At 40.5% G+C, this 26965-nt stretch overlaps 3 protein-coding genes across 4 annotated transcripts; 2 read left to right on the top strand and 1 right to left on the bottom strand.

Annotated features, from left to right (window-relative positions):
• Positions 1-533: 533 nt before the first annotated feature.
• Positions 534-7514, bottom strand: LOC146551632 (transcription factor 7-like). 2 transcript variants are annotated; one of them, XM_085256653.1, is made up of 4 exons: positions 5584-7514; positions 2692-3114; positions 2449-2556; positions 534-2312 (listed from the first exon to the last, which is right to left on the bottom strand). In XM_085256653.1, exons 2-4 carry the CDS (start codon positions 2779-2781, stop codon positions 2178-2180), a joined length of 333 nt encoding a protein of 110 aa, XP_085112779.1. In that variant the 5' UTR covers positions 2782-3114; positions 5584-7514; the 3' UTR covers positions 534-2177. The 2 variants fall into 2 exon arrangements, with proteins under 2 accessions (XP_085112779.1, XP_085112780.1); XM_085256654.1 differs by having other exon boundaries at positions 2692-2848; positions 5584-7511.
• LOC146551633 (serine/threonine-protein kinase pim-1-like) lies at positions 3999-7477 on the top strand. The gene is made up of 9 exons (XM_085258239.1): positions 3999-4188; positions 4597-4839; positions 4974-5126; positions 5248-5342; positions 5480-5527; positions 5624-5842; positions 6859-7039; positions 7126-7296; positions 7386-7477. The coding sequence occupies exons 1-9, from the start codon at positions 4128-4130 to the stop codon at positions 7475-7477; spliced, it is 1263 nt and encodes a 420-aa protein (XP_085114365.1). The 5' UTR covers positions 3999-4127.
• Positions 7515-12623: 5109 nt separating the features above from the next.
• LOC146551631 (uncharacterized) lies at positions 12624-21202 on the top strand. Its single transcript, XM_085256633.1, has 3 exons — positions 12624-12708; positions 14031-14135; positions 20179-21202. The coding sequence occupies exons 2-3, from the start codon at positions 14118-14120 to the stop codon at positions 21031-21033; spliced, it is 873 nt and encodes a 290-aa protein (XP_085112759.1). The 5' UTR covers positions 12624-12708; positions 14031-14117; the 3' UTR covers positions 21034-21202.
• The last annotated feature ends 5763 nt before the right edge of the window (positions 21203-26965 follow it).

Raw genomic sequence — 26965 nt, 5'->3', positions numbered from 1 at the left:
GCAAAGAGGAAAGTTTTAAGCCTAATCTTGAAAGTAGAGATAGTGTCTGTCTCCCGAATCCAAACTGGAAGCTGGTTCCACAGAAGAGGGGCTGTAGTCGCAAATTTTGAAGCCATCCTGATAATCTTCTTCCACCAACGATGTGGAGATCCAACCCTTTTAGAGCAAATTAAAATCAAGACACTCAAAAAGATGCTCTGTAAAAGAGTAGAAAAAATAGATACAGACATGTGCTGCATGAAAGACGTTAGGGAAGGTTAGTTAGCTGGAGAGCGAGTTATGCAGGAGAACTCTCAGCAGCATTAACTGCCCTGTTACTGCACCACCTTAATAAACCATGGTGAAGCAAAATGTCTTGTGCTTAAGACTCTACATGAAAGTTAAAATATATATGTTCAGTGCACATAGATATATAGTGTATAGTTATACATATCACACAAAAATCCACCACATTCCCCCTTGTGGTACCTGGAGGTACCACCTAAAAAGACCCAATGACTAAAGAAGAACAAAAATCGTGAAAACGAATGCGTGCGCTGTTTTTTTGCTAACATACTTTAAAGCAAGCTCTAAATAGAATATAAGAATTTGTATAAAGATCCCACACAGTTGTTGCTCTATTGAATAAACCCCAGAAACCTCATAGTCATCAACATAACATTCTTCCAACGCTTCATTTCTCTTAGTCAATTAATTTAAGACTAATTGATTCCTCTTCATTTGCAAATCATACTACACAGTATCCTTATCAGAATACTCAAGAAACTTAAAACTAGCCTAATTACAGTAAAATGAAAGTGAGGCATGAAACACATCAGCAGAGACACATAATACATACACGGATTACACAACACCATATGTGACATTAAAAATAATACAATAAAACAATTAATTCCCAATTTTGGATTTCATCTTGGTCAGGTTCAACTTCTTTTTCTGAACAACTTCTCAGTGTGGGCTTTGAAATGTTCTTTGACCATCACTTCATCTTCTTCATCTGACATAAACCCACCAAGAGCATTCTCTTTGTGGGCCGGTACTGCTCACCCGAGTAAACACGAGCTGACATTGACATGAATTAAACATAAAACATTATATACAGTATAAGATTTTGTAAGGTAAACCTAGTTCATACAAATGAAGTAAAGAAAAGTTATTAAAACAAAACGTGCCTTGCTGTTTATTCTTTCAGTGTCCCACAGTAGCACATTTCCTGCTAGGAAAATGTCAGAAGTCACATCATTTCTGTAAATTGGGAAGTAACTGTAATACATCAAGTCACCTCTGTCTCTTGTTACCAGGACTTTTTAAAATGAATGGTACAACATGGAAAGAGGCCCTACACAAGAGTTTAGCTTTGAGCTCAATATGCAATGATCCTTTCAGCCATGACATCTCTGACATGGGAAACCAGGGAATTTGATTAGAAAATGGTGAAGGATTTTCTTTTCAGTTAGAAACTGGATTTGTGTAACATGGTGGTGAAAAGCCCCCAAAGAAACCAGCATATGATCAGTCGCTATATTGCATTTAATACAAACGTCCTTCGTGTATCCTTTGAATACAGAACAGATCATTTCTGATATCTATGAGTAAACCCAACGAGCACGTGTCCCAAAAGACCCCACAGTGTTTTTATCTGGCTTTTCCCTGACAGTTAGTGGACACTGACAGATGTGTGCTGAATATGAAAGGAAACAAAAGAACTAAAGAAGGTTTGCAGTGTTAAAAACAAGAACTACATGAAGGTTGTTTCATCCTGCTGTAACTTATGACAGAAGCATCTTTTGTTTGTTTTTTCATTTATTTACACAAAGACAGATGTTGAAATAACAGGAGTAACAGTTTAATTCAATTGAAATCGGTCCAATCGTCTATAATGAAATTATTGTTTTTCATTAGTTGGCAAAAGATGGGGGTTGTTGACGGCAATTCAGTGAATGCAACAGGGCAGGACGCCAGTTTGGATGGAGGGGAATCAGCAGGACAGATGAGATTTTGTTTAGGAGTCGAGTAGTTGTGTGAATGAGGAGAGGAGAGCACATTAGACTGCTGAGAGACGGGGAGGTAGTCAAGCACTGACCACATGTCTTCTTGGATTTCAGCAAAACAGATGGGCTCATCTCGGTCTTGAAATAATTCAACTCGGGGTTGAACTGATGCAGTTTGAGAGGCATCTACAGGAGAGGCAGGGGTGGGTGAGGGCTGCTGAGACTGCGCAGTGATGGGGAGGGGGTCGAGCTCTTCCAGCACTGACAGCAGTTCTTCCTCACTGTCTGCGACAAAGGCTTCCTCTGTCTGGAACTGAAGGGCTGCAACAGGGGAGTCCAATGAGGAAAACAAACAAGAGTTTTCATTAGCTGATACAAACTCTGTGCAGTGACTGTTTCATCATTCAGTGCAGTGATGCACACATGTGTGAACTGCATGTTGGCACTTTGGACATACATAGTTTTCTTTGGTCGACCAGGCTGGATGCTCTTTGGCATGATTCTGTCTTTCTGTTTCAGCCTGCTTGAAATATCTGGCTTTCTGGTCGTTTGAAAGCGACTTCCACTGTGGACAGAAGATCATAAGAACACACTGTGAGCACTGCTACTACACATAACTACAGGACAGCTGGGACACATGCAAAAACATGAGCAGACAACATTAACAGATGCATAAATGTATGCAGAGTTACACACTTACTCTCTGTCCCACCACTGCATTTACGGCTGCACTTCCAGGGATGTTGAGTTCAGCAATGACCTTTGGCCTCTGCTCTTTGAGATAGAGCATGAAGGCATTTGGCGGCTTCTTGACGTATGGCCCATCTTCATCCTGCTGGGCTGGGCACTTTCTTTTTCTTCAGGAATAAAACACAGAGTAAGAGCACATGTTAGCACTGTGTACAACTGTGAGGGAAGCAGTTCAAAAACACGAGACAAGCTGTAAAACTGAATGAAATCAGGCACCATTAATGGATCATTACAATAATTCCTGCAGACATCTGCAAACAAATGACAGATACTTGCAGATCAGTGAACCAAAGCAGCAGAGCAAACTTAGTTTGGAGTGGAGGTGTTAGGTGGAGGAGCAGGAGTGACATAATCATACATCTGTACACCGTTCCTACACAGATGAAGGGAGACAGATATGAGATAACAGGAAGAAGTTATGAATATAGAGATGTTCAGCAGCTGTGTTCACTCCAGTGTTTGTGTGTTTTACGTACAGTACTCCAACAGGACGCAGGTTCTGGAGCACACAAAACACACAACAGGTGATGAGACCAGCTGCAATACTATCATCTATCCACTAGGTGGAAGAATTGATCAGTAGAAAGAGGAGATGTGCTCAAAACGACATTCATACATAGATTTATTCTTCTTAGTTAGTCTTAAGAATTAGGATTCACTGACAGTGAAGAAGTTTCAGACGTGCACTCGCGTTTCCCCTTTTGCCTTTTCCTGCTCCAGCCAAGTCCTCCGCCTGCTCGACATCTCTCCTATTACCTTTTATTACGCTTGCACTCATGCCTTTGCCTTTCACCACTTCAAAACTGCGCCTTCTTCAATATTACCTTCATATGCTCTCTTTGCTTTTCGCCTTCCTCACTACACTAAGTACCATTTTTTAACGCTGTGTACTCACTCTTGCTAAGTACATGTGAACAGATCTTGAAGAAAAAAAACAAAACAAAACATACTTTTCTTTTCTCTTCTGATACTATTGAATGATCCTAACAGAAAAAAACAGAGTTAACACTGACTTAATAAAAAAGTGTTATATTTTATCTCAGATAAACTAGTCAGTGTTTATTAGTGTTTGCTCAACTAGAAGTCTTCATAGTAGCATCCACACATCAAGTCTTTAAACAAATAATGAAAGGATAATGAAAGAAAGTTTAATGTGAAATTACTGAATTATATGAAATGCCAGAGTGTTTTTCTTTAAACTACTTGCCTTTTAGTGATGTCACTAAAAGGCAAGGTTCTAATGTTGTGTTGCCATAGACTCCGGAGTTTACTTTTAAAGCTCACTTACAGAACTGACTTATACAGCTTAGTTAGAAAAGTCAAGCATCCAGACATTTGAAGGACTATTCACTCATTAAGGTGACATTTTCTATTTTAAAAATTAAGATGAAAAAGGAAACAAGAAAAGTTACGACTGAGGCAGATAAGAAAGATCCAGGAGATCAAAGTAAGTAAAAAATAAAATCCCCTAAATAACAGAATGTACATTTCTAACAATGTTGAGGCTCTGTGTATAAAATGATTCATTTTTAGAGGATTTAAATCCTGGTTTTGATTGAAACTAACCTGAGTGCAACATGTCTAATCAAAGAAAGGTTACTGGGGCACTTTGTCTTTTGGTAAAATAATGTGACAAGTTTATTCTTGGACTGAGCAGTGAAAACAGAGCAACAAGTGTCATCAGTATCTAGACTTAGTAGACCTAGTATGGACTCGTGTTGATGTGTTTTTTATCAAAAGGATAAACTTGTTATTATATTGTAAGCAATACTAATTTAAAATTCAATGACATCAAAATCCTTCTAGTCCTGATGTCGAGCGCTCTTTTTCACTAATGTGTTGTTGTTGTTTATAGATTGTAAGAGCAGGATGGCTAAAAGAAAGGCCAGTCCTGAAAAAACGACCCCCATAAAAAGAAGGAGGGTCACTGAGCAGGCTGGTCCTTCCACCAGCTCAGATGCTCATGTGGTCGGGGGAGTCAAGCGAAAGGTCCAACAAGATGAAGCGGGGACAACCAATACAGCAAAAAAGCGTAAACTTCTTGAGCATGTGAGCGGTGACAAGGGGCAGGCATCTTCCTGGTTGGACACTGGTAAAGGTAGGCTAATTAGTTGAGTGAGGGGTAGATTAAGTGTACATCTGGTTGCTAGTTTGAAGATATTAGTGTTTGGGAGATATTTGTGTCTATTATCTAATAAGCTGACGTGCTTTTGGTGTTTTCCACATCTGCAGACTGCAGCATAGAGATTTCAGAGAGCTGCAGTAAAAACAAAAAGGCTGGCAAAAGGAAAGCTGCGGGAGACACCAGGGACCCACCTAAGAAAAAGAACGTGGACCAGGACAAAACCAAAACCGTTGCCAAAAAGTCAGTGGCTGAACAGAAACGTAAGTAGCAAGCAGCTTAGCTTTTATATTCAGGTGAAGAGCAAAATGAACATTTAGGGTACAGCAGAGAGTAATTTGTGTGACAGCTGTAGTAAAACCCAATTTGTGTTTGTCTGTTTAGGAGACTTCCAAGCGAGATACGTGGAGGAGCACCGGCTTGGAGAAGGAGGATGCGGAGCAGTGCTTGCTGGCTACCGCATAAAGGATCATTTACCAGTAAGTGTTCAGATGGTGGTAGTAAGACAGGCAGTAATGCAGATAAGGGATAATATCGTAAGCTGAGATGTATGCTGTTTTACACCTTTAATGATGTCATACTGAGGAAATGCTCATCAATGCCCTGTGTCTTTTAGGTGGCCATCAAACACATCCCAAAGGGGAAAGTGTACTGCAAAGTGAAGGTAAATGTGCAAGACTTGAATTGTTTTTACATTAGTGGATTGCATGCAGCGTTCACCTGTCTGTGCCTCATCATCCACTTTGTTGAAATATTTCAGGATGATAACGGGAAGAATGTGTCAGTGGAAGTTGCCATCATGCTGAAGCTTGCAGCTGAAGCAGATGGATCAGTGGAAACATCAGCCCCAGTGTCTCTGTTGGAGTGGTTTGACTTTGGCAGAGAGCTGATCCTGGTGATGGAGAGACCTGTCCCCGCTGTGGACCTGGATAAATACATAGAAGAAAATGGAGGATTTTTGCCAGAGGACAAGGCCAAGGCAAGTTGACTTGCCTTAGAAGAGTCTTAGACTGTACATCATTCAATCAAAGCACAGAGTATTAGAGAAACATTAACCCATTGATTGATTATTGTCTTTTTCATCGTTTCCAGGTAGGGCTGGGCTATATCATACCATTCACGGTAATACCGGTGTAATTTTGGGCAACGATAGGAAAATGAAATATCGCGCTAGAATAGGTAAAACGCGCATGCGCAGTGCCTATGTTTACATACGCAGATGGCGGTGACGCAGAAAGAGAAGAGCAAAAGTGGATCGTTGAATGAAACGGATGAACCAGAACTGGTTTGTAAAAATGCTGCAACTTTAGTGGTGTGGAACTGGTTTAGCTTTCGTCCGTCAGATACACAACAAAGCACGATTTTTGGTAGCGCATGCTAGCGGGCCGTCGTTATTACCGTGTTGTTTGGAAAATACGGCACACTTAAAATCAATCCTTTGATTTTTCTGAAACTCGACAGTGCCCCTTATAATCCCGTGTGCCTTATGTATGAATTCTGGTTGTGTTTACTGACCTCAAAACGATTTTATGTACACGGCGACTTTGCTAAGCTACAAAGCCGCACCGCTCGATGGATTGTCGGAGCATTACGGCTATCGTAGGCAGGCGCCTCGCGGAGTGATACGTACTGCACCTCAACGTGATATTACCGTATTGTGTGTGTATAACCTCTTTTTAAGCTTTGTGGATATTTTACATGGTTATGCTGAGGATATGTCGGCCAGTTTCCACTGGAAATGCCTTTTGGTTAAACTGTCAGCGAGGAATTTGCATTTGCACTGTTACATTTTTATATAACTTTAATGCACATAAAAAAAACAGCTGCTTGTTTAAGTGAAAATACATTTATGGGGTTTTTTGCACTAATAAAGTTGTGGAGTTGTAAAGTATTTTGTCTAGTGTCAGTTATATCGTCAGTTATATCGTTATCGCAACTTTTCAAATGTATATCGTGATAAATATTTTTGGTCATATCGCCCTGCTCTATTTCCAGGTCATTCTGAAGCAGCTGGTTGATGCTGCGAAGCACCTGGAGGATAAACACATCTTTCACCGGGACATCAAGAGTGAGAACATTCTAATTGAGACCGGCTCAGATGTACCGCGTGTTCGTATCATCGACTTTGGACTGAGCTGCTTTGTTAAGGAGCAGTCGCAGTACCGCGTCTTCTATGGTAACATATTCTGCTCTTGCTCTTCACAGATGTCACAATTTTCGCCTTTTGTTTTAGAAGAAATTGCAATTGTGTCTGTTTATTAGGTACAGAAATTTACTCCCCTCCCGAGTGGTACGGGCGCAGTTGCTACAGGTGTGGACCCACCACGGTATGGCAAATGGGAGTGGTTCTGTACGAAGCGCTTCATGCCGGGGACTTTAACACCACGAGCTTCCTCAAAAAGCGCCTGAAATTCAAAAGACATCTGTCCAAAAGTAAGAAAACGTCACACTTCAAGACTGACTGATGGCTTGGACCACTGGAACTATCATCTTCATGTTTTTTCTCTTTCCTTTCTTTCCAGACTGCCGGGATTTCTTGGACGCGTGTTTAACCAAAGTCCCGGAGACGCGGCCGACGCTGGAGGAGCTACAGCATCACACTTGGCTGAGATAAGCCTATCACACACACACAAACACACACAATTCAGACGTTATCATTTATGTGTGATGTATGAATTACCTTTCTTTTTTTCAGGAAATAATTTTTTTTAATTGGCCCACTTTAAATTTCAGTGTTTTGGAATTCCTGTAACCCCCCCAGCCATCCCAGGAAAGGGGATCTCTCTTTGAATGGGCTTTCCCGAGGTTTCTTCCCGTCAGTCTGGCCCCCCCAGGGGAGTTTTTCCTCGTCTTCATAGAGAGCTTGGGCTGGCTCAGGAGCTCCATCAAAACTGTCTTTATTTAATTACTCTAATGTAATCATATACTTTAAAGTAATCAAATAAAAGACAGTAAAAATCTGAAGACTTGAAGTAAACTTCCATTAAAATAAAACTTGTTTAATTCATCTTTGCTGAGGATACTGTGTTATTACTATTTCAAGGATTATGTCAGAACACCGGATACTGGTACCCATCCCTACCCATCACTAGGGAACAGAACAAACCAGACATCAATTACAACAAAAATGACACTGACCCAGCCAGCATAACTTGTCTGCCTTAAGAAATGTTTAGCAATATTACAAATTGGGTGATATGCCTTAAAGTAGCTTCTCATGTGTTCAGCATTGTCAAAGGCTACATTTTAATTAAAACCACAATCTAGTAATGTTCTGTCTTTAACCTTCCTAATTTGTTTTTTGTCCTAACCTAACACTAAATTGCCAGTGAAAACAAAAGTTACATAAATAAAGAAGAGTAAAGAAAATTACGGTCTTTTTTATTGTAACAGTTTACCAGTGTACAGTTTGGTTTGTGACATATCTATCTAATAGACTCCAATTTGTGCATGTAAATGGAGAGTCCTCTTCACACACTGAGGTTAATTATGGAGTTCCACAGGGTTCAGTGCTAGGACCAATTCTGTTTACATTATACATGTTTCCCCTAGGCAGCATCATTAGAAGACATAGCATACATTTTCACTGCTATGCAGATGACACCCAGCTCTATCTGTCCATGAAGCCAGATAACACACACCAATGAGTTACACTGCAGGAATGTCTTAAAGACTTAAAGACCTGGATGGCCGCTAACTTTCTGCTTCTTAATTCAGATCAAACTGAGGTTATTGTACTCGGCCCTGAAAAGTTTAGAAATATGGTATCTAACCAGATTCTTACTCTGGATGGCATTACCTTGGCCTCCAGTAACGCTGTGAGGAACCTTGGAGTCATTTTTGACCAGGACATGTCCTTCAACGCACATATTAAACAAATATGTAAGACTGCGTTCTTCCATTTGCGCAACATCTCTAAAATTAGAAATATCCTGTCTCAGAGTGACGCTGAAAAACTAGTTCATGCATTTATTGTGTGAATGTGTGTGTGAATGGGTGGATGACTGGATATGTAAAGCGCTTTGGGGTCCTTAGGGACTAGTAAAGCGCCATATAAATACAGGGCATTTACCATTTATTACTTCCAGGCTGGACGACTGTAATTCATTATTATCAGGATGTCCAAAAAACTCACTGAAAAGCCTTCAGCTAATCCAAAATGCTGCAGCAAGAGTCCTGACAGGGACTAGAAAGAGAGAGCAGATTTCTCCTGCTAAATCCAGAATTGAATTCAAAATCCTGCTCCTCACATACAAGGTCTTAAATAATCAGGCCCCATCTTATCTTAATGACCTTGTAGTACCATATCACCCTATTAGAGCACTTCGCTCTCGCTCTGCAGGCCTACTTGTTGTTCCTAGAGTATTTAAAAGTAGAATGGGAGGGAGAGCCTTCAGTTTTCAGGCCCCTCTTCTGTGGAACCAGCTTCCAGTTTGGATTCAGGAGACAGACACTATCTCTACTTTTAAGATTAGGCTTAAAACTTTCCTTTTTGCTAAAGCATATAGTTAGGGCTGGACCAGGTGACCCTTAGTTATGCTGCAATAGACGTAGGCTGCCGGGGATTCCCATGATGCATTGAGTTTTTCCTTTCCAGTCACCTTTCTCACTCACTATGTATTAATAGACCTCTCTGCATTGAATCATATCTGTTATTAACCTCTGTCTCTCTTCCACAGCATGTCTTTATCCTGTCTTCCTTCTCTCACCCCAACCGGTCGCAGAAGATGGCCCCGCCCCTCCCTGAGCCTGGTTCTGCTGGAGGTTTCTTCCTGTTAAAAGGGAGTTTTTCCTTCCCACTGTCGCCAAAGTGCTTGCTCATAGGGGGTCATATGATTGTTGGGTTTTTCTCTGTATCTATGAAGCGCCTTGAGGCGACTTTTGTTGTGATTTGGCGCTATATAAATAAAATTGAATTGAATTATCTGAGGAAGAAGCAGAGTTGGTTTGTTTCCAGCTGAAATCATCCAGGCTCAGGAATTTGAATCGATCCACATCATTTCTGCTTGAACTAGAGAACATGAGTGTCGACTTACATTTGGTCTGTGAGACACATGTCATAGTGACAGTATTTGGGTTAATATGGCATTACTCACCCTGGTCGCATTTCTTCAATATCAGGCACCAAGTTCAGGAACTCGTTCTTTGCAGCCCGCGCAAGGTAGGAGGTCTCCAGAGTGGGAACCATCGGGAAGTTTTCACAGTCTGAGCAGGAGGGACTGGAGGCACGTGAGCTGTTCTCAGGGGTCCTTTAACACAAATCACACCAAGTTAGAATCAAATAGATAACCTGTCAATAACCGTTTGCAGATCGAGGTCAATGTTCCTAAAAATATGTTTACTTCTGGCCCATGGAGCCACAGCGGGAGTCCGAGAGAGAGGGGCAGGTAGAGGAAGGGGTGAGGATGGCACTGCTGAAGCTCGTCACGGATGGATCACGTCCGATCGGTGAGATGAGAGAAAGCTGAAGTGAAACAACAGCAGGATGAGGTAGACGTCAATATAGGAACTCCCTGATGTGACACAGAAAGGCTATTTTTTAATTTCTTTGTATTATTTCTCACCTTGCAGTCACTGATGCTGTTCACCAGCTGCTTGTATTCAGTATTGAAGGTGTGTGTCAGAAGGCGCAGGCACTACAACACAACAGGAACAAGACCGAGCAGAGAAGGAAGAAGGCAGCAACAAGAACGCCCACTAAGCCCACGTTTTTCTCACCTTGGTGGCCAGCTCCTTCTCACGCTTTCAAAGGTGGTGCTGGAGATCTGCGAGGAGACGGAGGTGGATGTGGACAGAGTGCTGGAGCTCACGCTGGGGGACAGAGACTCACTCAGGGACTTGGTGGTGGGAGCTGTTCCCACGGGAGCCGCCACTCCCAGAAGGTGACGGGTCTTTTCCACCTGGAAGAAAGATGGGGGCTAATGTGAGGTAGGGAGAAGAGGGGACGTTAGTCATGTAAAGGCCATAGGTGAGGGTAGGGACGTAGATCGACCGGTAAATTGAGAGCTTCGCTTTTACACTCAGCTCCCTCTTCACCACGACGGACCGGTGCAGCATCCGCATTACTGCAGCTGCAGCCCCAATCCGTCTGTCGATCTCCGGCTCCCTTCTCCCATCACTCGCGAACAAGACCCCGAGATACTTGAACTCCTCCACTTGGGGCAGGAACTCATCCCCGACTCATCCTATATTTCCGTTTTTATATTTCTAATGTTTGCCTTGTTTTCTTCACTGTCTGGTCTGCCTCTGTCTTGCCTGTATGGATGCATTTACACCGAAATGTCCCCAACAAAGGATGTTTTAATTCACCACTATTCCAGTGAAACACGAGTCTCCCATCTTCCTGCTACCAGTCTGGCGTTTTTGTTCACCAAAGCACACACCAACTTCATACTGACGGACAGATCACTGCCCTTTTGCCGCCTTGTCTGACCGTGTTTTGTGGCTGTGGTTCACTTCACCTCACTCTTCCCCATTCTTGTCATTAAATCAGGCCGTTCTGCAACCATGGCAGCCATTCACTCTATGGCTTTATTCATGGTGTATTTTACCCCTTCACCAAAGGCCGTTCTCGTTTCCAACATTATATTTGCAGTGTTCGTCTATCTATCAATATCTGCGGAGTATTTTTTTTAACGAGTATCCTATTTTCTAAAGCACAGCATGTAAAGGGTAGCTCGGTTAGCAGGATGCTAGCATGTAGCGCTTAGTGAGACACGCCTCAGACGAGTTGAGCAAAGACCCCGTCTGTGTACTTTATACGTGAGCAACGGATTTAAATAAAATTAAGGTTTCAAAAGACAAACTTGAAGATAAAAAAATATATATATACTCACCGGAGAGCCGCCAGGGTTTGCCGCTGCCATCTTGGCGCTCCTAAATTCAAAACTGCCTCTGCAGTCAGGCAGGGGAGGTGTGGAAATTGTCTTTGAGTTAGTCAAACGTTTTCCTTAGTTCGAGTAGATGATAAAAAAAAATAATAATAATAAATGGGATTTTAAGTAGGACTAGGCGTTCTGTAATGATCTCTATTTAGGAGAAAAACTTAATCACTCACCTTTAAACAGCTCTCTTTTAGGAGACACACTGCTGGCTAACGGTGTCATGTGATCAAACAGCGTAATTTAATTGGCTGAGAGCCACTCGACTCGATCTGGTGCTGATTGCTCTGGCTTGGGTCATTAAAGTTCATCACTTTTGCAGTTGAATTTTTGCAGGTGAATTTTTGCAGGTGAATTTTTTTCAGGTGAATTTTTGCAGGTGAATTTTTTTCAGGTGAATTTTTGCAGGTGAATTTTTGCAGGTGTATATTTTTGCAGGGAAATTTGGAGGATAAAAATTCAGTGTCATAAATTCAATGTCTAAAAATACTTGAATTCTGATGATACTATATTTCTTCCATATGACAGAGCCTTGAAAGAGTGACAGAGACACTTTTTATGAACTCATCTGTAATGTGTCACCTTTTCTGTAGAATGAAGAAGTGCTTCCCTTCTTTTAAAGTAAATACAGGCTTACAAAGATCCTCTAAACAAAAAATCCTCGCCTGCAGAGAGCAAAATCTCTTAAATAAATGGGGGTAAGCGTAAGCTGAAGCCATCTGATGTTTATGTTCATGAATATAACACACTGAAACATTTTGTCTTTGTTTTTATTGTTTATTAAAATACTTTTAAATGTCTAGTTTTAGTTTAAGAACCATCTAGTCCAGCAGGTGGCGGTAATGCACCTTAAAGCTCTAACCGCCAAAGAAATACCCCAAAGAAGAAGAAGCCGCGAAGTTCCCGCTTCATTGCGTTTGTGTTTTAGTTTATTTTTCTTCCTCATCTAAAGTGAAGCACTAAGGTAACTTTGATCTGAGTTCAGTCAATCTTGAATTTAGCTCCTGAGTGAAGTTTTCTGTTGCTCTCCTCGGTCTCTGTTGTCAGTTATTTGTGAACCAGTTGAAAGAAAAAGCCTCTACATCAAGTCAAGCTGCTATAAACTAATTTACAAGAAAATATTAACAAATGCTAATGAAACACAGAGAAGAAAACAGTGTTATTATTAGAAGAAAGCTTTTAAATTAGCTAAGTGTAATCAGAGTTTCTATTATTTTATTAGTCTGTTACTAAGCGCTAGTTAGCATCTCTGTCACTGTGTGGCACCTGCATAGTTTTTGAATGCAGCGTGCTATCCAAGCTAGCTAGCTAGCTAGCTAACGCCAGCCATCATCAATATAAGGTCACTTCCAGCGCCAAAAAATCCAAATATGTTGGCGGTAAAAGTGCTATAATGAAATCAATTTAAAAGAAAGGTAAAAAATAAATGTATTCCAGACTAAAACACAGCTGCCTTTGTCTTATCAGCAAAGTTGTGTCAGCCCACAGGGCATGTGATTGTAAAAACTGGCCTCACTCTGAGAGGCCTGTTGTTAGAATCATTTCAAAGATAATTTGATAAATTCTGATCAGTATTCAGTAAATGAGCCTGATTAACTGTTAGCAAAATAATAATGATAGGCCAGAGATACCAGAGATTCATTTTTAAAACAAATACAGCCTCGAACCCCAAGAGGGGATCTGTGTTTTAAAAGTACTGCAGAGTTTTTAAAATAGAATAGAATAGTCTTTTATTGTCTTTGTACATATTCAACTAAATTGTGGGTGCTCCACACCAACCGTGCATGGAAAACAATATAAACAGTAAGACAGTAAGAATAAATTAGAGGACAGGTTGCAGAATGCTTGAAAGTAGTGCAATGGACTTGATATAAGTAGAGAATCGGAGTGTGACTGAGTGATGAGGGTTACTCAGATCATGGCTCAGATTTCTACACCCACTCAGATAGGATAATCTTCCACGGCACACCTGATCAGTTCTCACGGCACACGTATATATGCCGCGGCACAGTGGTTGGGAAACACTGTACTCGTTTATGCAGGTCCATCGATTGTTCTGTTTTTGTTCTTTGCCAGGGCTTTTTTTAAAGAGGAATTGCTCTCCTGGTACTGGTGTGCCATACTGCTGAATTTGGTATCGGTGCTCAAACCTTTTGTGTATGTTTTAAACAAGTTGCTCACCCAGGGAAGCTAAAATTTGTTGTTTGTGCTCTCAGATGAACATATGAGACACTTTGACTCTTCAGTGCAGTGTGGAGCCTAACAAAGTTCTGTTTTGTGTCCCAGCTGATCAGCAGGAGGAGAAGAGTCTGACGGAGCAGCAGGGGAACATTTACGCTACTTGGACTCAGCTCAGCCACTGCAGAGAAAACAATGAGTTCGACAAAGAAGGTGACAGATACTAGTGTTAAGAAATACTCCATTAACCCTTTAAGGCCTATTGGAGCAGGAATGCTCCGTTTTGCGTAACAATTTTAAAATCCCGGTAGAACTGCACTTAAGCTAACACAATTATTTTATTTAGGAATAGTTGTACTTACATCTTATGCCATCAGCTTGCCCTAGGTCACGTTTCCTTCCACATATGTATTTGCAGAAATTGCATAAAAAGCACTTGCAGCAAAAAAACATAATATACCAGAAACACGCTTTGCTGTTCATAGCACTTCCTATGTTGGAATAGATGCCAGCGCGAACTATCACATGTCCAATTTTACCTGCCAAAACCTGCCTTCAGCGACACCTATACTGGTGTTTTTAAAAGTCATGTTTGACTTTATTCTTTTCTGTATTGTTTCTGGGATGCTTAGAACTCAAACTGCACTGTTGGTAATAGTTTATTTTGATGCACATGCTGTTTGTTTGCAAATTTGCATTATAATATTTATTTTTGTTTTTCCTCAAAAATGCTCAAAAACAAATTTCCTGTGGTTGGAAACAATGTGCAACTTTTTTAAATTTACAGTTTTGAGGGATACAATTTTCTAACTACAAATATGTGTAAAAAACAAAACAAAAACAATTTAAATTTTTTTGTATTTTATTGCAGTTTTTTTGCACTTTATGTAGTTACTATGGACTTAATGCATAGATATTATTAACATTTGGGATATAATGGTCATATTGATGTATAGCAACTTGAAATGCTCCCCAAAATGGCATTAAGGCAGGGCTCTAGACTAACTTTTTGCCGGTACGCCTAACTTTAAAAAGTTAGGTGTACCGGCACAAAAGTTAGGCGCACACAAATTTTATAATAATTTATATAATATAATGTGTTTTTCTGGATACACTGTGCTTTTTCAGCATTCAAAGATTGATGACACCGTGTCAGAGCACTGGCTATGAATTTCAGAAGGATCAGGCCTTAACTTAACAGAAAAGTTAGCAATAGTTCTTTTCCTATTACAGCTACATCCACTTCTGTCGTGCCTAGGCTGCTCACTAGGGCTGGGTATCATCACTGATTTCTATAATCCATTCGATTCCGGTTTTCAAAGTCCCGATTCGATTCAACTTAGCCTCAGACAGTCAGAAATATTATAATTCTGATCATTTATCAGTACTGACTTCATCAGAATTGTGAACATCACAGCAGATGCCTTTGTGTGAAAGTAACTGAGAATAAAACAGAAAAACATGAAGGAGATTTTCCTTGTCTGGCTTTTTATAGCAGATAACCTTCAAAATATTCTACAATGTTCTGCATATAAAGTTTAAATTTCTTCAGTATTGAACAACAGAAAAAATAGGCTTTCTTGTCCGATGTCATTTAAGTGAAAAAAAGAATAGAAAAAGACAGCAGCCACAGCGCCGTAAACAGCGGTAGACTGGTGGGTAATAAGCGAATGAATAATACAGAAAACAGAGATTGGAGACGGGAAACTGTTCTTGAAGTACAGAGAGAGCTAGCTGTGCATGAAGTGTGATTTTAATAGTCGTGGAAGCAAAACAGCAAAATTCATGACGACATTGATCAAATGTGAAGCGCAGTTTGCTGCTTCTTTTGCTGCTGGCTCAGTGAATTTTGGTTGGAGAGAGACAAAACCTGCAGCTCAGAATCAGCGCAAAAAGACGTAATCACAGCGTGGACCGGACGCATCAGGATCGCTAAGCTGAGAAAGCCGAGAAAGACAAAGCTGATTCTGATGCGTTGGCTCTGTGTTTACGTCTTTGTGTGGAGTCCGTGTACCTGCTCTCATTTGCTGTTTGGTTGTTGTTGAAATGGTTTTGTGAGCTTTAATCTGAGAATCTGGCGTTTCTGGCAAAACACAGTTATATTTAAAAGTCGATTCAGGATTTAATGAATTGATATCGCTTTATTCAAGCTACTCACCTCCCACTTCCACCTGCACTTTCAACTGGACCACGGCCAATCAGAGAGGTCCCGCCCCTTACTATCTCTGATTGGTTTAGTCCACGATAGGGGCATAATGTGTGTCTGTTGTTGACCACAGGGAAGGTTGCAGATTTTTTATTTTTTATTTTTTTGCTACCCGAACATTTGGTCGCACAGGTGCAAGCAAATATATTTTTTAGTCGCACCACTGAAAAATTTGGTCGCATTTGCGACCAAATTGGTCGCACTCTAGAGCCCTGCATTAAGGGCATGTAAAAATTAGAGATGGACCGATCCGATATCACGTATCGTATCGGTTCGATACTGACGTAAATTACTGGATCTGATATCGGAGAGAAATAAAAAATGTAATCCGATCCATTAAATTTCAAAAAAGCACCTCACAAAACTTGCGACATGGCGTAACTCGGCTCATAACCGTAGCACGTCGGAGCAGTGTGCTCACGTGATAGAGCGGCTGTGTGTATTTGTAGCCTCGCTACCAATCCGGCATTTCATCTCCGAGGAAGTTATCCCAGAGAGAAGTAAAGCAAGTGTGTAAGTTCGTCTCTGAATGTTTGTAAAGCATTCCTGCGATGGAACATATATGGAGCGACTGCCTCTTCTCTCCCCCTCCCTCTCCTGCTGCTACTTCAGTCATGAAATCATGATCAGCTGATCGGCTTTTCTGTCGCGAGTCCGTCTCTCTTGTTTGTTTATTGCCCACTTCGCGCCAGAAAGAGGAAACCAGCAGCTGAACAACAGCAGCACGTTTAACCTTGATAAGCTGTTGTTAGAATTTATTTAATATTACTTTCTACACCAGGATCCTTTTCTAGCTGACGGCTGGTAACTGTGCAGGGGCGGATCTAGCAAAGTTTAGCCAGGGTGGCCGATAGGGCATTAACAGGGAAAAGGGGGCACAAAGACATCCTTTTCTTTCTTATTCTCATTTAAAATGTCTAGATTTTAATAAATAATTATCTGAATCTTACACCCAAAGTTTTAATCTGATGTAAAATGTATAGAAGTCCATGACTGTATATAGTAACTAAGCCTAATATACCCTAGTAAGCTTTACTACTTTTTCCTTTGGGAAGGTACCATCTGTGCAGTCTGCAATTCTGTTGAAGAAAGATGTTGAATCTATTTAATTATTCTTGAAAAATAATTGATTTCTGTGAATCTTTTTTCACACTGCATCAAATTAAAGTTGATTATGTTGATTAAGCATCATGAAGTGGAGGGTGGGTGATTCCCTATCTATTTTTTTTTTTTGCTGGGAGTTTTAGAGCCCTATTATTTAGGTTACTTACTCCTTAAAATACCAGAATAGGGAGGATGGAGTAGGATTAAGTGTATTAGATTGATCACTATTACTGAACTATGAAATATTTGGGTGCTGTGTATTTTTTGCATACAGGTATAACAGAATAGCTTTAGTGTTTTGTTTTTTAACTTGAGTATGAACTTATACAAAAACAGCAAGATATTTTAAAAAAAACAGTTCTGTTGATTAAAAAATACACTATATCGGATTCATATCGATATCGGCAGATATCCAAATTTATGGTATCGGACATAAAAAAGTGGTATCGTGCCATCTCTAGTAAAAATATAAACATAAGCTCTTGGTTCTATGGTAGGTCTTAAAGGGGTAAAAGATGAAGTACTGATATATATTTTATGCAAAACTAACTGAACCTTGTGCTATATTAATGTAATGTAATATTCATGTAATAATACAATGCCTACATTGTAGAGGGTGACTTTGCCTCTAAAGAGGAAAATGGGCAGGGAAGAGGTTAAAGTGGGATTCAGCAGGATTCAACCCTAAAATCAGCTGTAGTGGCTCAGTGTGGGGAAAGGAGTCACAGCTCACAATCATTTCTGTTGAGAGCTCCAGTCGATGTTCTTAATGTACAGGCTGTGATCAGCTGACCTGCTGCTCTCTGTGGATGTACACAACTGAATTCAACCAGATGTCTGCAGATGTTTCATGAGTTGTCCTGGCTGATTTCCATCCTCTACACCAGGGGTGTCAAACTCAACTGCACAGGGAGCAAAACTCAAGGCACACTTTAGGTCGCGGGCCAAACAAGATAAACATTTATTGAACACACTAAAACCATGTTTTTTAAACAGAAATATGAATAAAAACAGACAGGAATTTTATTCCAGAATAAATAAACTTAAAAAATCAACTTTAACTTTAAATGTTTTGATCTTCATAAAAATATATCCTGTCAAAATTATGCAAGTTAGAAATATGAACATGCTGCAAAAACCCCAGAAAAAAATAAATGAAAACATACACAAGGTTGGAGCTGCATGTAGACGGAGCTGGGGCATTGCTGCAGGAATGGAACTAATAAACTGTGCAGGCCATTCAGTGTCGTACTTTGCCTTGAGTGTACCATTACACTGCAGCTCCATCTGAATCTGCACAGGTGCAGTTTCCACGTAAAGAAGAAGCTTGAAATTCTCTTTTTGTGCTTCACAGTCACCAAAGCGCCGCGAACTCAGTGCGCTCAGTTTATCAGCAAAGTGCGCCGACTTGATTCAACATTACTTGGCAACAGGGAAAGTGAGACAGGTTGCACTGGTGCATTTGTGACAGCTTCACTTGAAATGCCTTCACTGCATCATACATGCCATGTCCATTGTTAAATCTCCCAATTCTTTTGATCTTTGGGCTGAAGGAAGGACAATACTCGGTGTATAAATGCTCAATCAACAATCTTTTATTCCATACAATTCAACACTTTTGAGCATAAACCATCCGGAGGGGAGATGAGCGCGGGAGGGTGTCCGCCTGATCTCGAAGCGTCTGAGTGTTTCTCACATTCTTATAGCTTCAGCCCCCCTCCACCTAGTCATAAAACCTAAACATTCACATTCTTTCTCTCTTACGGCGCCTAAGTGACGGCCTTGGCTCCCTGTTTTATCTCCTCCTGATGAGATGGGGCAGAAAACCTCTCCGGTATGCTCTGTTCTCTTCTAATCAGACAAATAAGGCCATGACTCTCTGAAAACAGTATTTCTTATACCTCAGCAGTATAATGCATCATAAAACAATATCACTCATTCACAATAAATCAGCAGTCTAATGTAATACAAATCAGTTTAATAACTGTAATAGTTGTCACCTTCTTCAAAGTCAGGAGAATAATGCAAACTAAAACTACATAATAATTTCACTATCTTTAATTAGGGGTATAACGTGGCATAAGATAATATAATAATCTCACACCATGAACTGACAGATTTCCTTGCTGAGCTCAAAAACTCTATTGAGAACTTTTTCCCAACTCAGCCAACGGAACTCTGTATGATAAGGATGTCACCAAACTCTGAATCATAGAAGGATGAAATTGACGGTGATTTAAACCTTTAAACTCAGATAAGATTTACGGTTTGTGTTACAGTGATCGTTACATGCTCCATTTATAGGACTTTACCACACAGCCTGGTGTATGATGCAGGATTGGATTTCATGTGTTACTGTTTAGGCTCAAATCAATTTAGTCTTTGAAGCCCGCAGTGATGAAATAACTCCCCTCAAATGACTTAAACCAAAAGTAACAAGCCTGTGTTGAAAATGTAAGGAGTAGAAAATACAGATTTTTTTATTTTTAATGTAGCGAGTAAAAGTAAAAAAAACGTCAGGTTATAGTCAGACTCTGACATCATCCTTCACTGAACCAAGCTAGTAACTGTTACATTTGATTTATTATTATCGAATAAATTAGACAATTATAGAAATATATAATAGGAAACAAACAGGAAATATAAAAAAGTACAGACCTGGTAAACATTTATTACTATGAGTGTGTTAGCATTAATATTTGTGTACAAGCAGGAGAGATGGGCATGATTTTAGAGTGTTTGAACAATGATTAATTATCTTTAACAGCAGGTTGGATGTAATGTGTTACTACTACCAGTAGGTGGGGATAAGAGACCTTTAAGGTGTTTGGTGCCACACTCCACCTTGAGGTTTAAAACTAGTGTTAATTGAGGGAGTTTGAAGCTTCAGTTTGTTCAATGACTGCATTTCACTCACTGCCTCTGTTTGTATCTCTGTCACTGCAGGACCAACGTGGACCGAGAAGTCAGCGCTCTCAGGAGGCCGACAAACCTCACAGAAGAAAGAGAGAGAAAAAAAACACCTGTGACGAGTGTGGGAAGGATTTTACCTGGAAGTTTAAACTAAAACAACATCAGCTCATCCACACTGGAGAGAGACCGTTCAGCTGTGACTTGTGTGGAAAGTCGTTTTCCTGGAAGAATGTCCTAAAAAGACACCAAGTCATCCACAGTGAAGTTAAAGCTTACAGCTGTGATCAGTGTGGCAAAGCTTTTACTCAAAGTAGCAACTTACAGAGACATCTAGTTACCCACTCTGGAATTAAGGCATACAGCTGTGACATCTGTGGAAAAACCTTCAGCCGGGTATGGAGCCGAAATATACACGTACGCATTCACTCCGGAGAAGATGTGTACTGGTGTGATCAGTGTGGGTCATCCTTCACCACTGCAAGTCAGCTTAAAACACACAAACGAGTCCACACAGGAGCGAAACCATACAAGTGCAGACACTGTGACAAAAGCTTCTCACATTCAGGTAATCGTAACGAGCATGAACGTACACACATGGAAGGAAACTACAGCTGTGAGCAGTGTGACAAGAGCTTCAGTAATCTCAGTTCATACTCTGCACACAAACGATCCCACGTTACTAATAAACTGTTTCACTGTTACCACTGTGCCAAAACATTCACTTCATCATCTGCTCTGTGCAAACATCAGCGCGATCACGCAGGGCTGAAACCGTTCCCATCACAGGATCAGAGTGAATCTGAAGAGAGAGAAACATCCTCTGGTTTCAGAGTCCAACTTAAAACCCTGGAGATCAGGCTCCACAGAGCTCAGGTCGGCTCTCCTTAAGTTTAAGTTAAAGTTCTAATGAGGCTATGAATCAAACTGTTCCTATAGTTCAATGTTAATCTTTATAAATTGTTCTTCTGTTTGTGTTCAGTCATTACCTTTTTTTTCAGTGGTTGGATGAAAAATCAGTTTCCTGTTGTTCAAGTTTTTATTGAATGTATTTTGTTAAAGTTCTTTTTGTTTAACTTCTTAAATAAAGTTTTTAAAAAAAAAGTTAAATAAAGAATTGTTTGAACGACAAAGATTTTGAGCCATGATGTCATTTCCTGTATTTCAGAGTAAAGACTGAAGTGACAAATGGAAACATGTTTACAGTCATGGAATAAACACTGATGGGTCATCTGTAGGAAGTACTATTGCTGACCTGACAGACTCGACCTTGTTTACCAAGAAATAAAGGAACTGATGACATGTGTCAGCAGAGGCTTTCAGGGTTGTTTAGAGTAGAGCTGATAGTCTTAAAGAGAACACGGCGATTATGACAATTTAACACAATGACCTGAGAAACATTCTTTTAACATTTCAAAAGAAACCTGCAATTTGTCTTTCTTCCACTTTCACTCTGCTCTCCTACACTGACGCCTGACTGCTTGGGTGGATTCATTTAACCAGGGCTGTGGAACACGTTTTGGGCGCCTGGTTTTTAATGGGTTCACAGGGTTTAGGGTCTGAGTACAGGTTTCCTGGAACTGCAAAAGCAGCTCATCTGGGGTGGATCCAGTAAGTAATCTAAGGCTATTCATCATCTCTCCCCTCAAAACAGGACTACAACAGTTCAAAATCAGGACTACTTAGGACTTAACCAAAACAGAACCAGAAACAGCTGGGGGAGCAGCACAGCAAAGGACTCATCCAGACTGGAAAAACGAATCGGGAAGGCTAGCTCTGTGGTCGGCATGAAGCTGGACACTTTGGTGATAGTGGGAGAGAAAAGGACATTAAAGAAACTGCTGGACATTATGGAAAATGCTGGGCATCCTCTGCACATGCTCGTAAATAATCAGAGGAGCCTATTCAGCGACAGGTTGCTTCTCTCAAAGTCAAGAACCAACAGGCTTAAAAACTCCTTTGTCCCACACGCCATCAAACTGTTTAACTCCTCGTTGGAGGGGAGAGGGAGGGGAAACAGGAGGACAAAGGCGAGTGGGAACAACTGAGCTGTAGTGCCTTTTCACTGTGCAATATTTTTTTATATTTGACCTTTTTTGTGGGGCAAATAATATTGACACCAGTCATTTTGAGTTTTTCTGAAATGATTCTGTTGTTGTCTACAAAATATTAAAAAAATTAAGCTTTAGGGAAATCCTCTGGTTGAAAATCCTGTTTTAAAAAAAGCACTTGGGACAATTGTGGTGGAGACAGCTTTTGTTATAATATTTTTATGAATATGGGATACTGTTACATGTTTGCATAGACTTTTGTGGAATATGGAGACACTCCTGGCATTATATGAGCAAAGTGAAACTCATTTTTTAGGGTTCATGGAGATGAGTGTGAAGATCCAAACAATCGCTGTCAGTGATGGAGAAGCTTTGATGAAAAAAATTTGGTAAAAAGTTCACCAGCATGAAGGAAATGAAGTTCTCAAACTTTCCTTAGGAGGACCCCAGCACGCCTGCTTAAAGAAAAGTAAGTGTGCTGATGTGGATGCTTGCAGTGACTGCTGTATAGAGGCCATCACATGAAACATATCAGTGTCATAAATGTTAGTTTAGTCACGTGTTTGTTTATTATCCTTATTGTTTTATCTGGGACTGTTTGCAAACATCTCAGAGAGAGGAGACACCAGCATCTGAACAGAGACTCAAACCAGCAACCTGCAGCTCCCTGCTTGGCTGCTCCAGTTTTCTCCTCTCTCATGTTGCCCACCAGTGATTTCTAGCTGCCCACCCACACAGCAGGCTAGAATATGCACTGAGCCTCAGCACCATGGTTGCAATACTTGGACATGTTTTCTTTATTAAATAATGAACCAGACCCCAAAAAGTAAACAGCTGTTATTGCTAGGCAACGGGAGCAGCATTTGGTGATGCAGCACCTGACATTCCTGACCATGTGGGCGGAGCATGCATGGAATGGAATGTTTTGTAGAACTGTGCAACACAAGCACTTAGTTACAGCATTTTTCATTTTATCCAGACACAGCTAGAGACACATCTACAGCAGCATCTCTGTGCAGGACAGACGACGGTTGAAGAAAAAAAAAAACACATCGAAAACTTCACTTCTCTACAAAACTTTGGTTCCTTTGTTTAAAAGGCCAAAATGAATCAAGGGAGATCGAGAAGAGGATTGGTGAGTGCGTCACCATACAGTACAGAACAGTCTGAGCTGATTAAACTACGAGAAGAATTTCAAATAATACAGGCTGAAAATGTCAAATTAAAAGAAGTGGCAGAAGAATCAAGAGAAGAAGCTAAAAATTCAAAGTTTGAAACCGAAGTAGTATTGAAGGAATTACTGCATGTGGGTCTAAAGCTTAAAGGAGAGAAGATGGGAAAACAACAAGCAGAAAATGAGAATGAAAACATCAAGAAAGAACTGTTGGAAGCTCAAAAAGCATTGCAGGAAGAGAAAAGCACAGCACAAGAAGCTAAAAATAAATATCAAACTGCAAAGAAGGAGGCAGAAAATGTGATGCAGGAATTACAGGAGGTGCAGGAAGCTTTTGAAGGGGAGAAAAGGAAAATGCAGTTGGCAACACAAGAAGCTGAAAATGTAACGGCTGAAGCTGAAATACTCAGGAAGGAATTACTGCATGTAAAGCAACAACTTGAAGAGGAGAAAAAACGTAAACATGAGGCAGAAAATGAGATTGAAAATATGAAGAAAGAATTGTTGGAAGCTCAAAAAGTGTTGGAGGAAGAGAAATTTAAAATACAGGAAGCAAAGAAAGAAATGGAAAATACAAAGAGTTTCACTCAAAACATGAGGAAGAAGTTGCTGGAAACAGAGGAAGAAATAGAAAAAGAGACACATGGAAAATGGGAGGCAAAACAGGAAAGTGAAACTCTGAAGAAGAAACTGATGAAAGTGCAAGAAGAACTTGCAGAAGAGAAAATTGAGTTGAAGGTATTCAAGAAAGAAACGACAGCCTCTGAGGTGACCAAGAAAGGCTGCAAAGATGCACTTAAAGAAATGCAAAAGCACAAAAAGGAAGCTAAAGAGCTCCTGAAACAGAAAGTCAAACTGGCCAAACAGCAGCTGAAAGAAGCATTTAAAGACGCCGAGGAGCAGCTAAACAAAACCTTAAAAGAGCTGAAGGCAAAAGAAAAAGAAAAGAAAGCCGAGGACAGGAGTGGATTCTGGAGCAGACTGCTGAGAAAAAACTGACCCAGCAGCATCAAGTTTAAGGAGAGCAATAGTTTCTTCCTCCTTCCCCCTCTCTCAACCTTTCTTTCACAAAAATCCCCCCAAACTTGACTTGGGACGTTTGTTTGTTTTTAAAAACTCTATTCTGAATACATGTACTGAAATACACAAATAAAATTGCCATAACTTGACCTCACGTTGCCGGCTTCTTTTCTTGTGTGTCTGTGGATGTAAAACAGTAACACACTTTCTGCTCTGTGTGTTTTTAATTGTAAATAAATGCAATATATCTTCATTTTAAAAACTTCTGCTCTAAATCTTTTTTTAGCAAAATGCTTTTTTTGCCCCTTCCTGATTTCTTATGTTTTAACATGTTTGTTACATTTACATGTTTCCGATTTCAAGTGTTAACACAGATGGTCAGAGACAGAGGTCTGGACAGCTCTTTCCCTTTATTTGTATTTATTCAGGTTATTTTTATACTCAAAAATCCATCCACAAGCTTCAACGCGTCCAGAACTCTGCTGCCCGTATCATCACCAGGACCCCTTCTATCCACCACATTACTCCTGTTCTGCAGCAGCTTCACTGGCTCCCGGTCAAATATCGTATCAATTTCAAAATACTCTTGTACACATTTAAGGCTATTCATCATCTCTGCCCTCCATATCTTTCTGATCTGGTTAAGATCACCGCCCCATCTCGTTGTCTCAGATCTACTTCTTCCCTTTCACTCTCCGTCCCCTCCCCCCGTCTTGCCACCATGGGGAGCAGGGCTTTCAGCTGCTCTGCTCCACGACTCTGGAATCCCCTACCTCCTGATTTAAGAAATATCTCTTCCTTCTCTCTCTTTAAGTCCCAACTCAAAACTCACTTGTTCAAAATAGCTTATCCCACATAACCTCTCCACTCTGCTCTTTTAAATTAGTTTATGTCTTATGCTTTTACGATTGTGTAAACTGCTTGTTTTTATGTTGCTTTTTATTCTAATGTGTACAGTGACCTTGAGTGTTTTGAAAGGCGCTTTCAAATAAAATGTATTATTATTATCTTTGAAATATCTCAGTGTGACACTGATACTGTACATGAGTGTGGTAGGTTTTGAAAACAGCATCAGCAGAGTACACAGCAAAGGGGAAAGGAACAATTGTTCCTTTCAAATTTTATACAAAACATCCAATCCTGGATCATATCCATATCCACTTAGGATAGAGTGATCCAAATACACCACATTGTGACAATAACCACGGCATAGCAGCTGATGAGCAGCAGATAGATACTGCTCATGGCACCACTGGTGCAACTAGACTTGCAGTCAAGACTGCCAAAACCAAGACCAAGACCAGAGGGTATCGAGACCAAGACAAGACTAAGAACAAGTCGAGACCAAGTCGAGACGAGACCAAGACCAAGATGAGACGAAGTCGAGACGAGACGAGACCAAGACAAACAAAAGAGTCTTTAAACTGCAGCCAGATGCTGCTTCGTTTACGGGTGTCAGGCATATTTATGTGTTTTTGCTTTCACACAGCCCTCCTCACCACTGTCTACTGTCTCACTCACTTACTGAGAGGACAGACGCACCCTCCACTTGACTGTCGAGAAATGCAGATCCAAAAGCAACAACATGGCAGGTCAAGAGACAACAGCAGTATCCTGAGCAGCGAGGGGTCCAGCAGCAACAGCAGTATGTGCAAAAGGCATCAGCAAGGAGAAAACACCATCATCATGACTGGATGGATGGAGATGCATTTCCAACAAGCTGCAACTTCACTGTGTGTGAATGCAAATTGAGAACACTGTCTGAGTTGGACATTTGTTACGTTTGGAGTGAAACGGCAATGGAAGAGACAGTGGGCGTAGATTTCGTTTTGGCATTGGTGGGGACCAATGACCAATGATTCAGGGTTATTTTTCCTTTTTGTCCGTGCTTCTTGATAACAAAAGGAGAAATGGACTTGCCTAAATATCCTCTTCTACATGCTTTTAAACTATTTAAAATTTAGGGGTTAGGGTTAGTTACTGTACAACATCTTCAGCTATAAAATCAGAAAACAGGGCAACAGCAAGATGGTTTTTATTTTTAAAAAAGGGGGGAAAAGCTTTATGATCAGTATAACAGGGAACAAAAAACAAAAATTCAAGCGTAGGCGTGAAGCCACTGAGGTGGTTGTTAGCGGGGGTGACGCGATGCTTCTGGTATGCATGAATTAATTAAACAGTCCAATAACTCCAGCAGTACTTATCTTGTCCTTTTTGGTCTTTGTTCCAAACATTTTAAGATAAAAGCGCAGCGGTCACAAACGTTTTGCCTTCTTATGATTAACAACACACCTGACGCTGATTACGTGCGTCCACCTTAAATACCTTACATAAACCTACCATACAGGAACTTAAAAAGGTGGAATCCTCAGTGGTGCTTGGTGCCACACCCTCAGGGACTTTAATGTTATATAAAAACACTGACAGCTCAATATCTGCCTCAGTCACTCTCCCTGATCCAGCTGAGTCACCAATAGGAAAAATCTGCTTTTCACAGGAACTTGGTAACAGCAATAAGAGAATACGTAGTTTATTCCAAGAAGATATCGTCTCTCTCCCATATATAACATCTTATTGG

The sequence above is a fragment of the Mchenga conophoros genome, linkage group LG19 (assembly GCF_057382185.1).
Source record: "Mchenga conophoros isolate Kocher_MC1m ecotype Shallow Benthic linkage group LG19, M_conophoros_male_GT1.1, whole genome shotgun sequence".
NCBI lineage: Eukaryota > Metazoa > Chordata > Actinopteri > Cichliformes > Cichlidae > Mchenga > Mchenga conophoros.
This window is presented reverse-complemented; position numbering and strand designations above follow the sequence as displayed.

Bases quoted from the DNA above. Each gene is read 5' to 3' on its own strand.
- LOC146551632 (XM_085256653.1), bottom strand. From the start codon at position 2,781: ATGCTCTATCTCAAAGAGCAGAGGCCAAAGGTCATTGCTGAACTCAAC. The intron at 2,557-2,691 runs GTAAGTGTGTAA...TTCTGTCCACAG, and splicing joins ATGCAGTGGTGGGACAGAGA to TGGAAGTCGCTTTCAAACGA. The intron at 2,313-2,448 runs GTATGTCCAAAG...CCCCTGTTGCAG, and splicing joins GGTCGACCAAAGAAAACTAT to CCCTTCAGTTCCAGACAGAG.
- LOC146551633 (XM_085258239.1), top strand. From the start codon at position 4,128: ATGAAAAAGGAAACAAGAAAAGTTACGACTGAGGCAGATAAGAAAGAT. The intron at 5,528-5,623 runs GTAAATGTGCAA...GAAATATTTCAG, and splicing joins AAGTGTACTGCAAAGTGAAG to GATGATAACGGGAAGAATGT. The intron at 7,297-7,385 runs GTAAGAAAACGT...CTTTCTTTCCAG, and splicing joins CAAAAGACATCTGTCCAAAA to ACTGCCGGGATTTCTTGGAC.